This window comes from Macaca nemestrina, chromosome 18, assembly GCF_043159975.1.
Source record: "Macaca nemestrina isolate mMacNem1 chromosome 18, mMacNem.hap1, whole genome shotgun sequence".
Taxonomy (NCBI): Eukaryota; Metazoa; Chordata; class Mammalia; order Primates; family Cercopithecidae; genus Macaca; species Macaca nemestrina.
Window position 1 is genome coordinate 67,654,013 of NC_092142.1, and position 13,523 is coordinate 67,667,535.

General features: G+C 42.6%; 1 protein-coding gene across 9 annotated transcripts in view; it reads left to right on the forward strand.

Annotated features, from left to right (window-relative positions):
- The window catches only part of LOC105491374 (ZFP90 zinc finger protein), a 39,772-nt gene extending 26,540 nt beyond the window's left edge, over nt 1-13,232 (forward strand). For 7 of the 9 annotated variants that reach the window (XM_071084820.1, XM_071084821.1, XM_011757719.2 and 4 more), the window contains 3 exons: nt 1,927-2,053; nt 2,402-2,497; nt 8,769-13,232. In XM_071084820.1, coding sequence (XP_070940921.1) covers nt 1,927-2,053; nt 2,402-2,497; nt 8,769-10,423 — 1,878 coding nt within the window. In that variant the 3' untranslated portion in view covers nt 10,424-13,232. Of the gene's footprint in view, nt 1-1,847; nt 2,054-2,401; nt 2,498-8,768 lie in introns of all 9 variants that reach the window. The other 2 variants (XM_071084818.1, XM_071084819.1) reach the window with 1 other exon arrangement.
- Nucleotides 13,233-13,523: the final 291 nt, after the last annotated feature.

Genomic DNA, 13,523 nt, shown 5'->3' on the forward strand with positions numbered 1-13,523 from the left:
GAGAATGGCGTGAACCCGGGAGTTGGAGCTTGCAGTGAGCCGAGATTGTGCCACTGCACTCTAGCCTGGGCGACAGAGCGAGACTCCGTCTCAAAAAAAAAAAAAAAAAAGGTGGGGGGGGACATAGCTCAAGGAGGCCATGGTCACAGGTGACTCATGGTTTAACAAGGCCAAGTGATTCTAGACAATCAGCCCACAAGCATCAGAACTGACGATTGGGAGGCATGGGACACCTCAGCCAGCCATGTGTCCATGGGATGGTGGAGGAAGAAGTGATTGGAATAGGGTAAGAAGCAGTGAAAGACTCGACCTAGCCATTGTAATTTTAGCTAGCGAGCTGGGAGAAATCGTAGCATGTTTGCACAAAGAATATTTATTACAGTAATGTTTATAATAGCACAATACTGGAAATAATCTCAGTACCTGCTGACAGGGACTAGTTCATTGATTCATTCAGCAAGTATTTTTTTAAGCACCCACTATGTGCCAGGCATTGGTCTCGGTGCCAGGCATGTAACTGTGATCAAGATAGATAAAGTCCCTATTCCCATGGAGCTTACAGTGGGGAGAGAGACAATAAGGTAACAAGCTAATGTCTCTGATCATTGCTAGAAGCACAAGTGTTCTTTCTGTTGGAATCTGCTATGTTCTTGAGAGGTGGAAAGAATTGGGCAGTGAGAGATAACTGGACTAGCAGGAAAATTAAACACGTAATGCAATGGATAGTGGAGGTGCTAAGGCAGCCTTTCTGAGGATGCCATGCTTGAGATGATGCCTGAATAACTGGTTAACTATTGTGGAGATGCAGGAGGCTAGGGAATAACAAACAAGAGGGTGGGGGTGGGAACAAGTTTGATGTAGTCAAGGAATATCAAGATCAGCATGCGACAGCCTGGTGAGCCATGAGGGAATTGCACTTTATTCTCTTTTTTTGAGACAGGGTCTCACTCCGTCATCCAGGCTGGAGTACAATGGCATGATCATGGCTCACTGCAACCTCCACCTCCTGGGCTTAAGTGATCCTCCCAGCTCAGCCTCCTGAGTAGCTGGGACTGTAGGCACACACCACCATGCCAGGCTAATTTTTTGATCTCTTATAGAGATGGAGTTTTGCTCTGTTGCCCAGGATGGTCTCAAACTCTTGGGCTCCTATAACAAAGGAAGTGAATGGGCTCAAGCGATCTGCCAGCCTTGACATCTCAGAGTGTTGGGATTACAGGTGTGAACCACCTGTGCCCTGCCGCATTTTATTCTTAATACAGAGAGGTGTTGTTGGTTTTAATCAGTAGGTACCTGTGGTACAGCTGTACTGTGGAGTACTATGAAGCAGTTCAATAAGGTGCAATTATTGCACTATGCAAAGATCTCCAGGATACACAGCTAAATGCAAAAAGCAAGTTGTAGAACAATATGTGTGGTATTTCATAAAACAAGATTCTGTGTTGGGGTGTGAGTGTGGTTGAGCGGGTGGGGGGGGGTGTTGAAAAACATGGACAAGGGACATTGTGTATACACCAAACTATTAAGAGTGGTTATTTCTGGAAAGTAAAGTGGGATTGCTTATGGGGGTAAAGGAAAGTCGTCACTTTTTACTACCCACTGTATTTGGATTTTGTAACAAAGAAAATGAATAGGCAGCAATGAATTGGTGATTGTATAAAAAGGCTTGGCTTTGAAGGAAACCAAGAAGATAGCTAGGTAGGGATACAGGTTTGCAGGACAAATTGCCCCTCATAACTTTCCTGCCTGCCATACTAGATCCTTTACAAAATTATGTAAACAGCGAGTTTATGTAACCCAACATTGCCTCCTCAGTCTAACAAATGTGTGATCACCACTTCTGATAGATCCTACGTTATGTTCCCAGCATTGCCACAGAACATTTGTGGGGTTGATCCCCAGTTGAGCAGGAATGTGATCTTACAGGAATCAGTGACATTCAAAGATGTGTCTGTGGACTTCACCCAGGAAGAATGGTACCACGTCGACCCTGCTCAGAGGAGCTTATACAGGGATGTGATGCTGGAGAACTATAGCCACCTGGTTTCTCTTGGTAAGGACCACTTCTCTGAGTGTCTTTCCTGCTGATGGGTCTTTCCTTCCTTGGTTGCTATAGTGGTGGTGCCCAGAGCTTAGGTAACTGTGACCAGGGTGCTCAGGGGTCAGAGTTTGTTAATAGCATTGGGACCCAGCTTTATGGGGTTTTGAGCCTGCTCTTTAGGTAAAAGGTCTTTATTTTGCAAAACTGGAAATAGGCAATTTGATTGCATGACTCCTTAAGTTGCACCTTTTTTTTCCTTCAGAGTTCCTGAGGATCAAGGACTAGTACTGACTTGTCCTTAGGAGGGTTCTTTGTCCACTTGCACAAACAACCAAATCTTGTGTATTTACCCATGAGCAGGATATCAAGTTTCCAAGCCAGAGGTGATCTTCAAATTGGAGCAAGGAGAAGAGCCATGGATATCAGAGGGAGAAATCCAAAGACCTTTCTGTCCAGGTAAATGAGTGAGAGTCAGGCATTAGGAATTAATGCAGATAATGGTACAGCTTAGGGAGGGGAAGGTACCCTCCAGCAGCTGGCTTGGGATTTCCTAGATCTGCATAGGAGGCCGAAGCCATCGCCTGGCCAACACCTTGTAGGACTCTCCTCTTCAAAAGGGTGCCCCTGCTCTTGCTGGATTATTTTTCTTCTGGTGGCCTCTGATTCCCTTCATTAGAGATCCCTTCTCTTACTCATTCAGAATTGAACTCCCGTATTTCTTCCCTGCATTGAACTCCCATATCTCTTTCTTGTATTGCACTCGCCCATGTCTTCCTTGTTTAGTCTTGCTGCTTTCACTGTCAGATGCCCCAGACTTATAGGAAACACCCACAGCCTTCCTTGATTCTCTCTCCCTTCATAACCTGCCTTCAGACTCCGTGCCTTGCCACCATCTTCCTTCCATCTCATGTTCATGCTGATTTGACTCATTACCGCCCTCCACAGTTCCTGTAGTATCCTCCTCTCCCAGTTCCTTGCTTGTTAGTACTTCTTAGCTTTAGGTCTTTAGCTTTTCTTGCTTTTCTCCTTAAGTGACTCTGCCTTAAGGAACCTGCCTTCTAGCCCCCTTTCTTCATTACCTCCTTAACAGAGTACCTGCCTCCTGGTAGCTGCAGCTCTTTATTCTATGCTGTAGACTCAGAAGTCTTCCTTATTTGTACCTGAGTTACTTTTATCCTTCTCAGAAGTCACGTAGTTCATATTAAATACATAAAATCTAAATTCATCACCTTTCATCCCCTGCCAGTATATTTTGCTACCTTGCCTATTTCCCATTTCTGCCCTTGCCTATTAGAACCCAATGAATTTTTAATTGCTCAGGCTGGACACCCTAATTAGTTTAGTCTTTTATTCCAACCCAGGTTATTTTCTTCCTTTGAGAAGTAGCTTAGATTTTCTTGTCTTTTATCTTCTACTGGTGGCACTGTAAACCAGGGCCCAAATCTTTAATTTATTTATTTATTTATTTATTTTATTGAGACAGGATCTCACTCTGTCACGCAGGCTGGAGTGCAGTGGTGTGATCTCGGCTTATTGCAGTCTGCCTCCCGAGCTCAAGCAATCCTCCCACCTCAGCCTCCCAGGTCGCTAGGACTATAGGCATGTACTACCACACCCAGCTAATTTTTTGTATTTTTGGTGGAGATGAGGTTTCACCATGTTGTCCAGGCAGGTCTCAAACTCCTGAGCTCAAGCGATCTACCCACCTTGGCTCCCAAAGTTCTGGGATTACAAGCGTGAGCCACCACACCAGCCTAATTTTTTATTTTGAGACAGGATCTTGCTCTGTCACCCAGGGTTGAGTGCAATGTCTCTATGACAGCTCACTGCAGCCCTGACCTCCTAGGCTCAAGCGATCCTCCTCCCTTTGCTTCCCAAAGTGTTGGGATTAGAGGTGTGAGCCACTGCTGAGGTCCCAAATTTAGATTGCTGTAATTCCCAGTTGGAATAGCTCACTCTGTTTTTTCTTTTTATAAATCTTTTTAAAATTATAGCTTTATTGAGGTATAATTTACATACCATGAGATTCACCCCTTTAAAGCGTAGAGGTCAGTGGTTTTTTCACATATTCAGATAGTTGTACAAACAGCAACACTGTCTAATTTCAGAACATTTTCTTCACCCAGCAAGCAACCTCATACCCATTAACAGTTACTCCCCATTCCCCACTCCTCTCAGTACGTGGTAACCATTAATCTAATTTCTATTTCTATGGATTTGTATATCCTGCATAGTTTGTGTAAATGGAATCATATAATATGGCACTGACTTCTTTCACTTACCATCATGTTTTCAAGGTTCAATCATGCTCTAGCGTGTATCAGTACATCATTCTTTTTACCATTGAGTAATATTCCATTGTATGGATATATCACATTTTGTTTAATTATTCATCAGTTGCTGGACCATACTGGACTTTATTTATTTGTTTATTTATTGGAGACAGAATCTCACTCTGTCAGTTGCTGAACTACACTGGATTTTATTTATTTATTTGTTTAGAGACAGAATCTCACTCTGTCGCCCAGGTTGGAATGCAGTGGTGTGATCTCAGCTGAATGTAACATCCACCTCTTGGGCTTAAGCAATTCTCAGCCTCCCAAGTAGCTGGGACTACAGGCACGCACCAACAAGCCTGGCTAATTTTTGTATTTTTAGTAGAGATGGGGTTTCTACTAAAACCCCTGTTGGCCAGGCTGGTCTCAAACTCCTGGCCTAATATGATCCACCCACCTCAGCCTCCCAAAGTGCTGGGATTATAGGCCTGAGCCACCATGCCCAGCCACTGGATTTTAATTCTTTATCTTCTTTTTTTTTTTTTGAGACAGAGTCTCACTGTGTCACCCAGGCTGGAGTACAGTGGCATGATCTTGGCCCACTGCAACCTCCACCTCCCGGGTTCAAGCAGTGCTTCTGCTGCAGCCTCCCGATTAGTTGGCACTACAGGCGCACGCCACCACACCCGGCTAATTTTTTGTATTTTAATAGAGACAGGGTTTCACTATGTTGCCCAGGCTGGTTGCAAACTCCTGAGCTCAAGCAGTCTGCCCTCCTAGGCCTCCCAAAGTGCTAGGATTACAGGCATGAGCCACTATGCCCAGCCTAATGCTTTATCTTCTTAAAACTTCTGACAAACCCTTGCTATTACTGTCTGTACTTTACCATAGGAAATAGAAACTCCCTGATTCAGAAGTTCCCTCTCATACTTCCAGTGTTATCTTTCTATTCCTGCTAAAACAGATCCCCTTAGGTTGAACTTCTCTTAATATTCTCTTTAAGTAGCATATCTTTTCCCTTGTTAGGCAATATATTCTGCCTATCCAAAGCCATTTGTTCTTTGAGTTCAAGATCTATCTAATCCATGAGACCAGATATATTTATTTATTTATTTATATTTATTTATTCCTTTCCTGACAGCAAATATCATTTATATCATCTACACTATAAAAACTCAGATTTAATAATATGCCATCTGATGGTTTTACCCTTTCTTAGTTGCCAAAAGATTGTCTTGTTTCTATTCAAGCTCTGTTTATTATGGTATTTCTATATATTTTATCTGTGTGGCAGAGCATATAGAAAGCAATCAGAACATACTTGATTGATCAGTAAAAAATCTGGCTAGCAAGAGAACTTTTCTCATTTATTCATTTCAACAACATTTTTGGTTTGTCCCACTGAGAACGATTCTTAAAAAAATTACAAGGCATTTTCTGCCCTCAGGAGTTGAGTTGATTCTTTTTTTTTTTTAAATATAGATAATTTAATGGTCATGGGAAATAATTTGAGGAAAATAAAATATATGTTATTAAATATAAGCTTATTTCATGAGAAATAATATTACTATTAAGCCGGGCGCGGTGGCTCACGCCTGTAATCCCAGCACTTTGGGAGGCCGAGGCGGGCGGATCACGAGGTCAGGAGATCAAGACCATCCCGGCTAACATGGTGAAACCCCGTCTCTACTAAAAATACAAAAAAATTAGCCAGGCGTGGTGGCGGGCACCTGTAGTCCCAGCTACTCGGGAGGCTGAGGCAGGAGAATCGCTTGAACCCGGGAGGCGGAGCTTGCCGTGAGCCGAGATAGCGCCCCTGCACTCCAGCCTGGGCGACAGAGTGAGACTCCGCCTCAAAAAAAAAAAATTAAAAAAAAAGAGAAATAATATTACTATTATATCAAAGAAAAATGGTTGTTTTTAATACGCTCTTAATTATGAAATTGATAATGTTTTATGGTGTCTTATAAAGAAAATTAAACACTTGTTCAGGCTTTTGCTCAGAACTACATTTAAAGTAGTTTTTTTTTTTTTTCCATCAACCAGCAATTTATTCAGATGATCTTGCTAGTTGCTATGAGTTGATTCTTATTGCAGGGTAAGGAATTTGGGGTTTAGGGCCTTATTCTGATTTCCTCTCTCAACGTTTTATTATGAAAATTTTCAAATAGGAAAGTTGAAAAAAATTTTACAGTCAATACCACATACCTACCACCAAGATTATCACATTTGTTGTTGTTAGCATATTATATTATTTGCTTTGTTAACATGTTGTTTTATTTGCTTTATCATGTATTTCTTTAGCCATCTATCAATCCATCTTACTTTTTGATGCATTGCCAAGTAAGTTGCAGGCATAATTGCATTTCACCCCTATACTTTTAATATGTATGTCATTAACTAGAATTCAATTTTTTTTAGTTTTAAAAGAAAATTTTAGGCCGGGCGTGGTGGCTCAAGCCTGTAATCCCAGCACTTTGGGAGGCCGAGATGGGCAGATCACGAGGTCAGGAGATCGAGACCATCCTGGCTGACACGGTGAAACCCCGTCTCTACTAAAAAATACAAAAAAAACTTAGCCGGGCGCGGTGGCGGGCGCCTGTAGTCCCAGCTACTCGGGAGGCTGAGGCAGGAGAATGGCGTAAACCCAGGAGGCGGAGCTTGCAGTGAGCTGAGATCCGGCCACTGCACTCCAGCCTGGGCAACAGAGCGAGACTCCGTCTCAAAAAAAAAAAAAAAAAAAAAAAAAAAAAAAAAAAAACTAGCCGGGCGAGGTGGCAGGCGCCTGTAGTCCCAGCTACTCGGGAGGCTGAGGCAGGAGAATGGCGTAAACCCGGGAGGCGGAGCTTGCAGTGAGCTGAGATCTGGCCACTGCACTCCAGCCTGGGCGACAGAGCGAGACTCCGTCTCAAAAAAAAAAAAAAAAAAAAAATTTATATACAGTGAAATGTACAAGTCTTATATGTACCATCCGGTTGATTTTGACAAATGCATTCACTTGCCTAACCCAAATTCCTATTGATATGGAACATTTCCATTACTCCAAAAAGCTCTCTGCCCTTAGATTTTAAAGGTTTTTATTCTTAAACCCTAAAAATTAATCAGTTTGCTCGTATCAGTGTTCTGAAGTAAAAACTGGGACTTAAACATCAATTTATTAGGCAGATTGAAATAAATCCTTTTTGGTCAAGGGAGATAATAAGTGTAGAACCAGGCCAGGTGCAGTGGCTCAAGCCTGTAATCCCAGCACTCTGGGAGGCCGAGACGGGCGGATCACAAGGTCAGGAGATCGAGACCATCCTGGCTAACGCAGTGAAACTCCGTCTCTACTAAAAAAATACAAAAAACTAGCCGGGCGAGGTGGCGGGCGCCTGTAGTCCCAGCTACTTGGGAGGCTGAGGCAGGAGAATGGCATAAACCCAGGAGGTGGAGCTTGCAGTGAGCTGAGATCCAGCCGCTGCACTCCAGCCTGGGCGACAGAGCGAGACTCCGTCTCAACAAAAAAAATAAATAAATTAAAAAAATAAGTGTAGAACCAGAGCTCAAAAAGATGAAAACCACAGTACTGGTTGTAAAGACAAAGATGATTTGCCTCCTGATCAAGGACCTCCTTGATCTCCAAGGGTTATACTTTTCAAACTGAGAAAATACAGTATTTCAAATAATCTTTTCAGTTATGTCACTGGGTACAGATTTTCTCTGCAGCATTTGGAGACCTGGAACCTCCGAGTTGACAGTAAGGAAATTATGAAATGGATATATTAGAAAGACAGATTTTGTGGTGGTTTATAAAAGGATAGGAGTCATGGAGAGCATATAGGATCCTAAGATGGACTATGATCCTGTTCCATTTGTTATCTGTGCCTAACACAGTCCTGCTCACTTATTTCCTTATTTTCTTTTTTTTTTTTTTTTTTTTTTTTTTTGAGACGGAGTCTCACGCTGTTGCCCAGGCTGGAGTGCAGTGGCGCGATCTCGGCTCACTGCAAGCTCCGCCTCCCGGGTTCCCACCATTCTCCTGCCTCAGCCTCCTGAGTAGCTGGGACTACAGGTGCCCGCCACCGCGCCCGGCTAATTTTTTGTATTTTTAGTAGAGACGGGGTTTCACTGTGGTCTCGATCTCCTGACCTTGTGATCCGCCCGCCTCGGCCTCCCAAAGTGCTGGGATTACAGGCTTGAGCCACCGCGCCCGGCCCTATTTCCTTATTTTCTAACCAGCCCTCCTAGATGGGCTTTCCTCATTCTCTGGACTTACCACATACTCTGGATCTTCAGTCTTCACTATCATTTCTTCACTCTTCCTTTTCTCCATTTTGGGTCTTCTTCCCAGGATACAGGACTAATTTCAAAACAGAGTCATGTGTAACTTATGTCTCTTTCTTCATTCCTACTCTAGCAGTTTGTTTCAACAGGAAGGAATAGGGGACTTTTGTACTCTGGATTTCTTTCAGACTGGAAGACCAGGCTTGAGGTTAAATCATCACATCTGCAGCAGGATGTATCAGAAGTATCCCACTGCACACATGATCTCTCACATGCTACATTAGAAGACTCCTGGGATGTTAGCAGCCAGTTAAACAGGCAACAGGAAAACTGGAAAAGACATCTGGGATCAGAGGCATCCACCCAGAAGAAAATAATTACACCACAAGGAAGTTTTGAGCAAAGTAAATTTGGTGAAAACTCGAGATTGAACACCAATTTGGTTACACAACTGAACATTCCTGCAAGAATAAGGCCTAGTGAATGTGAGACCCCTGGAAGCAATTTGGAACATAATGCAGATTTACTTAATCAGAATAATATTCTTGCAAAAAAGAAACCCTATAAGTGTGATAAATGTAGAAAAGCCTTTATTCATAGGTCATCACTTACTAAACATGAGAAAACTCATAAAGGAGACGGAGCTTTCCCTAATGGAACAGATCAGGGAATTTATCCCGGAAAGAAACACCATGAATGTACTGACTGTGGGAAAACCTTTCTCTGGAAGACACAGCTTACTGAGCATCAGAGAATTCACACTGGGGAGAAACCCTTTGAATGCAATGTGTGTGGAAAGGCCTTCAGGCATAGCTCATCTCTTGGTCAGCATGAGAATGCTCATACCGGAGAGAAACCCTATCAGTGTAGTCTCTGTGGGAAAGCCTTCCAGCGCAGCTCCTCCCTTGTTCAACACCAGCGAATTCACACTGGAGAGAAACCCTATCGATGTAATCTATGTGGGAGGTCCTTTAGGCATGGCACATCCCTCACTCAACATGAGGTCACACATAGTGGAGAGAAGCCCTTCCAGTGTAAGGAATGTGGGAAAGCCTTTAGTCGATGTTCTTCCCTTGTCCAACATGAGAGGACTCATACTGGAGAGAAACCTTTTGAATGTAGCATATGTGGGAGGGCTTTTGGTCAGAGCCCATCCCTTTATAAACATATGAGAATTCATAAGAGAGGCAAACCTTACCAAAGCAATAACTACAGCATAGATTTCAAGCACAATTCATCTCTCACTCAAGATGAAAGCACTCTTACCGAAGTGAAATCCTATCATTGTAATGACTGTGGGGAAGACTTTAGTCACATTACAGACTTTACTGACCATCAGAGGATCCATAGTGGAGAGAACCCCTATGATTGTGAGCAGGCTTTTAGTCAGCAAGCTATTTCTCATCCTGGAGAGAAACCCTATCAATGTAATGTATGTGGTAAAGCTTTCAAAAGAAGTACAAGTTTCATAGAGCATCACAGAATTCATACTGGAGAAAAACCTTATGAATGTAATGAGTGTGGAGAAGCCTTTAGTCGACGCTCATCGCTTACTCAACATGAGAGAACCCACACTGGAGAGAAACCCTATGAATGTATTGACTGTGGGAAAGCCTTTAGTCAAAGTTCATCCCTCATTCAGCATGAGAGAACTCATACTGGAGAGAAGCCCTATGAATGTAATGAATGTGGGAGAGCCTTTCGAAAGAAAACCAACCTGCATGATCATCAGAGAATTCATACTGGAGAAAAACCCTATTCTTGTAAGGAATGTGGGAAAAACTTCAGCCGAAGTTCAGCTCTTACTAAACACCAGAGAATTCATACTCGAAATAAACTCTAGGAACTGTGAAATTAAGGAATTTGCAGAATGCTTTAGCTAAAATGTTGTTCTGATTCAGGATCAGAGGATTCTTAGAGAGAGAGCTTGGGAATGTAATGAATTATATGTGTGTTTATATGATGTGTGTGGAGAAAACTGCCAGTAAACAGATTTTTTTAATATAAATAAAAGACACATTCTCAGATCTGATTACAGACTAGTGTAAAAACAACTACATATATCATATGTAGCTGATTGGGGATGAAATGCCCATATGTTGGACTTTATAAAGCTTTTGAATATATGTATGCAGGAGATCGTCAAGTTTCAACATCTTGGCTTATAACCCCCAATGTCAACAGCTTTTTTAAAAAATAAATTTCGGCCGGGCGCGGTGGCTCAAGCCTGTAATCCCAGCACTTTGGGAGGCCGAGACGGGCGGATCACGAGGTCAGGAGATCGAGACCATCCTGGCTGACACAGTGAAACCCCGTCTCTACTAAAAAATACAAAAAAAACTAGCCGGGCGAGGTGGCGGGCGCCTGTAGTCCCAGCTACTCGGGAGGCTGAGGCAGGAGAATGGCGTGAACCCGGGAGGCGGAGCTTGCAGTGAGCCAAGATCACGCCACTGCACTCCAGCCTGGGCGGCAGAGCGAGACTCTGTCTCAAAAAAAATAAATAAATAAATAAAAAATAAATAAAAAATAAATTCCTGCAGTAATGACAAAAACTCATTTTAAAAATTGCTTGACAACTGCACTCAGCTGTAGCTCTTACGTTAACTTCACCGTGGAAACCAGTTCCAACTCCAGGAAGGCACCATTCAAAGAATTAGATCAACTAGCCCAACCACTTCTTGTACAGATGAAGAGACTGAAAGCCAAAGATGTGAAGTGGTTTCCACAGTATGATACAGCCCATAAAGGTAAAGCTGGGTTAAAAATGCAGGTTTCCTGGATTTGGGGCCCCATGGCCTTGCCAGTGAAAAGGTATTTTCGGACTCAGGGCTTTAAAATAAATTTTAAGATACATCAGATACACAAACATTTAATGAGCACCTATGGGTTGGATACTTTGGGAATTCTTAAAAGCATAAGTGGCAGCAAAATGTATGAAAATTTATCACAAACTATTTAAAGCAACTTCTTGGAGGCTTATAAACCACAATTTAACAGAAACTGTAGAGAGTTGAACTACTAGTGACTTTTTTCCCTTTTCCCAGTTACAATTATACTTTCAGCTAACATATACCAGTTTTACAGAACTATTAAGTCCTTTTATTGTACTTTTTATGGCATGCCCATGAAAAAGCACTGCGTTAAGCCTACAGTATCAGATCAATGGGAAAACAACATAAAACTAAGAGGAGAATTTTCCCCTGTTAATTTTATTGCAGAAAAGTATAAGTCTAATTGCCCATTGCCATAATTTTTGTCTTTTACTCGGTTTAGAGAAACAACATGCACTGGCTCATTCTATGTGCAAAGAAAATATTTCACCATTAAAAAAATTAACTTGGCTAGATATGGTGGCTCACACCTGTAATCCCAGCACTTTGGGTGGCTAAGGCAGATAGACTGCTTCAGCCCAGGAGTTCAAGACCAGCCTGGACAACATGGTGAAACCCCATCTCTTAAAAAAAAAAAAAAAATCCAAAAATTAACTGGGCTTGGTGGCATGTAGCTGTAGGCCCAGCTACTCAGGAGGCTGAGGTGGGAGGATCACTGGAACCCAGGAGTGGAGACTGCAGTGAGATGAGATCACACTACTGCACTCCAGCCTGAGCAACAGAGCAAGACACACACACACACACACACACACACACACACAACTTATTTTAGTTCTATAATGCTTTTCCATTAGTAAAGCATCAGCTAAGCTTCAGTGGTCTGCCCCATCCCCTAATGACTCCCATGGGCTATCCTAAAGGAATTTCCAGAACCTTTGTTGGTGTGTTGACATTGACCATGCAGACCAATTTGGGCGCAACTGGACATTGATTCCTTTTACACAAGAGCTGCCTCCCAAAGACAGATAAATTTTCCCAACCCTGATTATGAATCGTGGGGCAGGATGATATTGGTGGTATTGATGGTGAACCTTTCCTACTGGATTCTTTGCATGCCAGATAGCAGGATCCATTGCCTTTCTCTCATCATGGACAGCATGTGGCAGCACCCAAGTATTCTTCATTCTTTGCAGGGAAAAAAATGTGCATGGGGGCTGAAATGTGGTATGTGTAGCTCAATTAGCCTATCCTCTGTGATGCAAAATGGAATATTCCATGGCAGATCTGCCCTTCTGAGATGTTGACCATCCAAAAAACCTTGTTTATGGTGCTCCATGATTAGCTCACACACAATGCCAAGGCCATGCTTGTATTGTCTGATACATAGTTTGACAATGGGTAATTCTACCCAGACCCTCCCTACTGATTGGCTAGGATGCCTGTCAGGAACTCATTTTGCTACTGGTTGTTTGGGGATCCCCATAGTGGACTACTTTCAGGAATGGCATGAATTGTAACAAACTGAGTGCTGCCCCCACTGTTAGGGAAGTTTATAAAAACTTAGTTCCGGAAGACCCAAAGGAGACCACTGGTTTGTGTTTGCAGCTTGGCCTAGATCCAACCACCACTCTCTGAACCTCAGCACATCTTCATTGACAGGGAGGGAGCCCAGGACATATGTGTGGCTCACTGACCAGAAGACTTTCTTAGTCCCAGCAGCCATGCATCATGCACTTATGGATACCCAGCTTTTTAGGGCTATGTGAAATGCATCTTTGTAACATCATTGTATTCTTTCAATAAATAACGTTCTGAGTTGAATGGGAGTCAGTTTGTCTTTTTCAATTTTCAGAACTTGGCTAAGATTAAAGAGTGGTGCACCAAGAAGGAGGAACTAACTGCTAAACTCATCACAGCCAGGTGAGTTAATAATAGCTACCATTTATTGAATGCTTACTACTTTAAAGACATTGTGCTAAGTGTTTCACATCTGTCATTTCATTCAATCCTTATAACTTCTGGTTAGCGGTGTGGTGGTAGCTCTTGTCTTTGCCCAGCATCTTCCCCCTTTTCCTCTTGTAACAATCTATTGTATTGACTGTAGGAACCCAA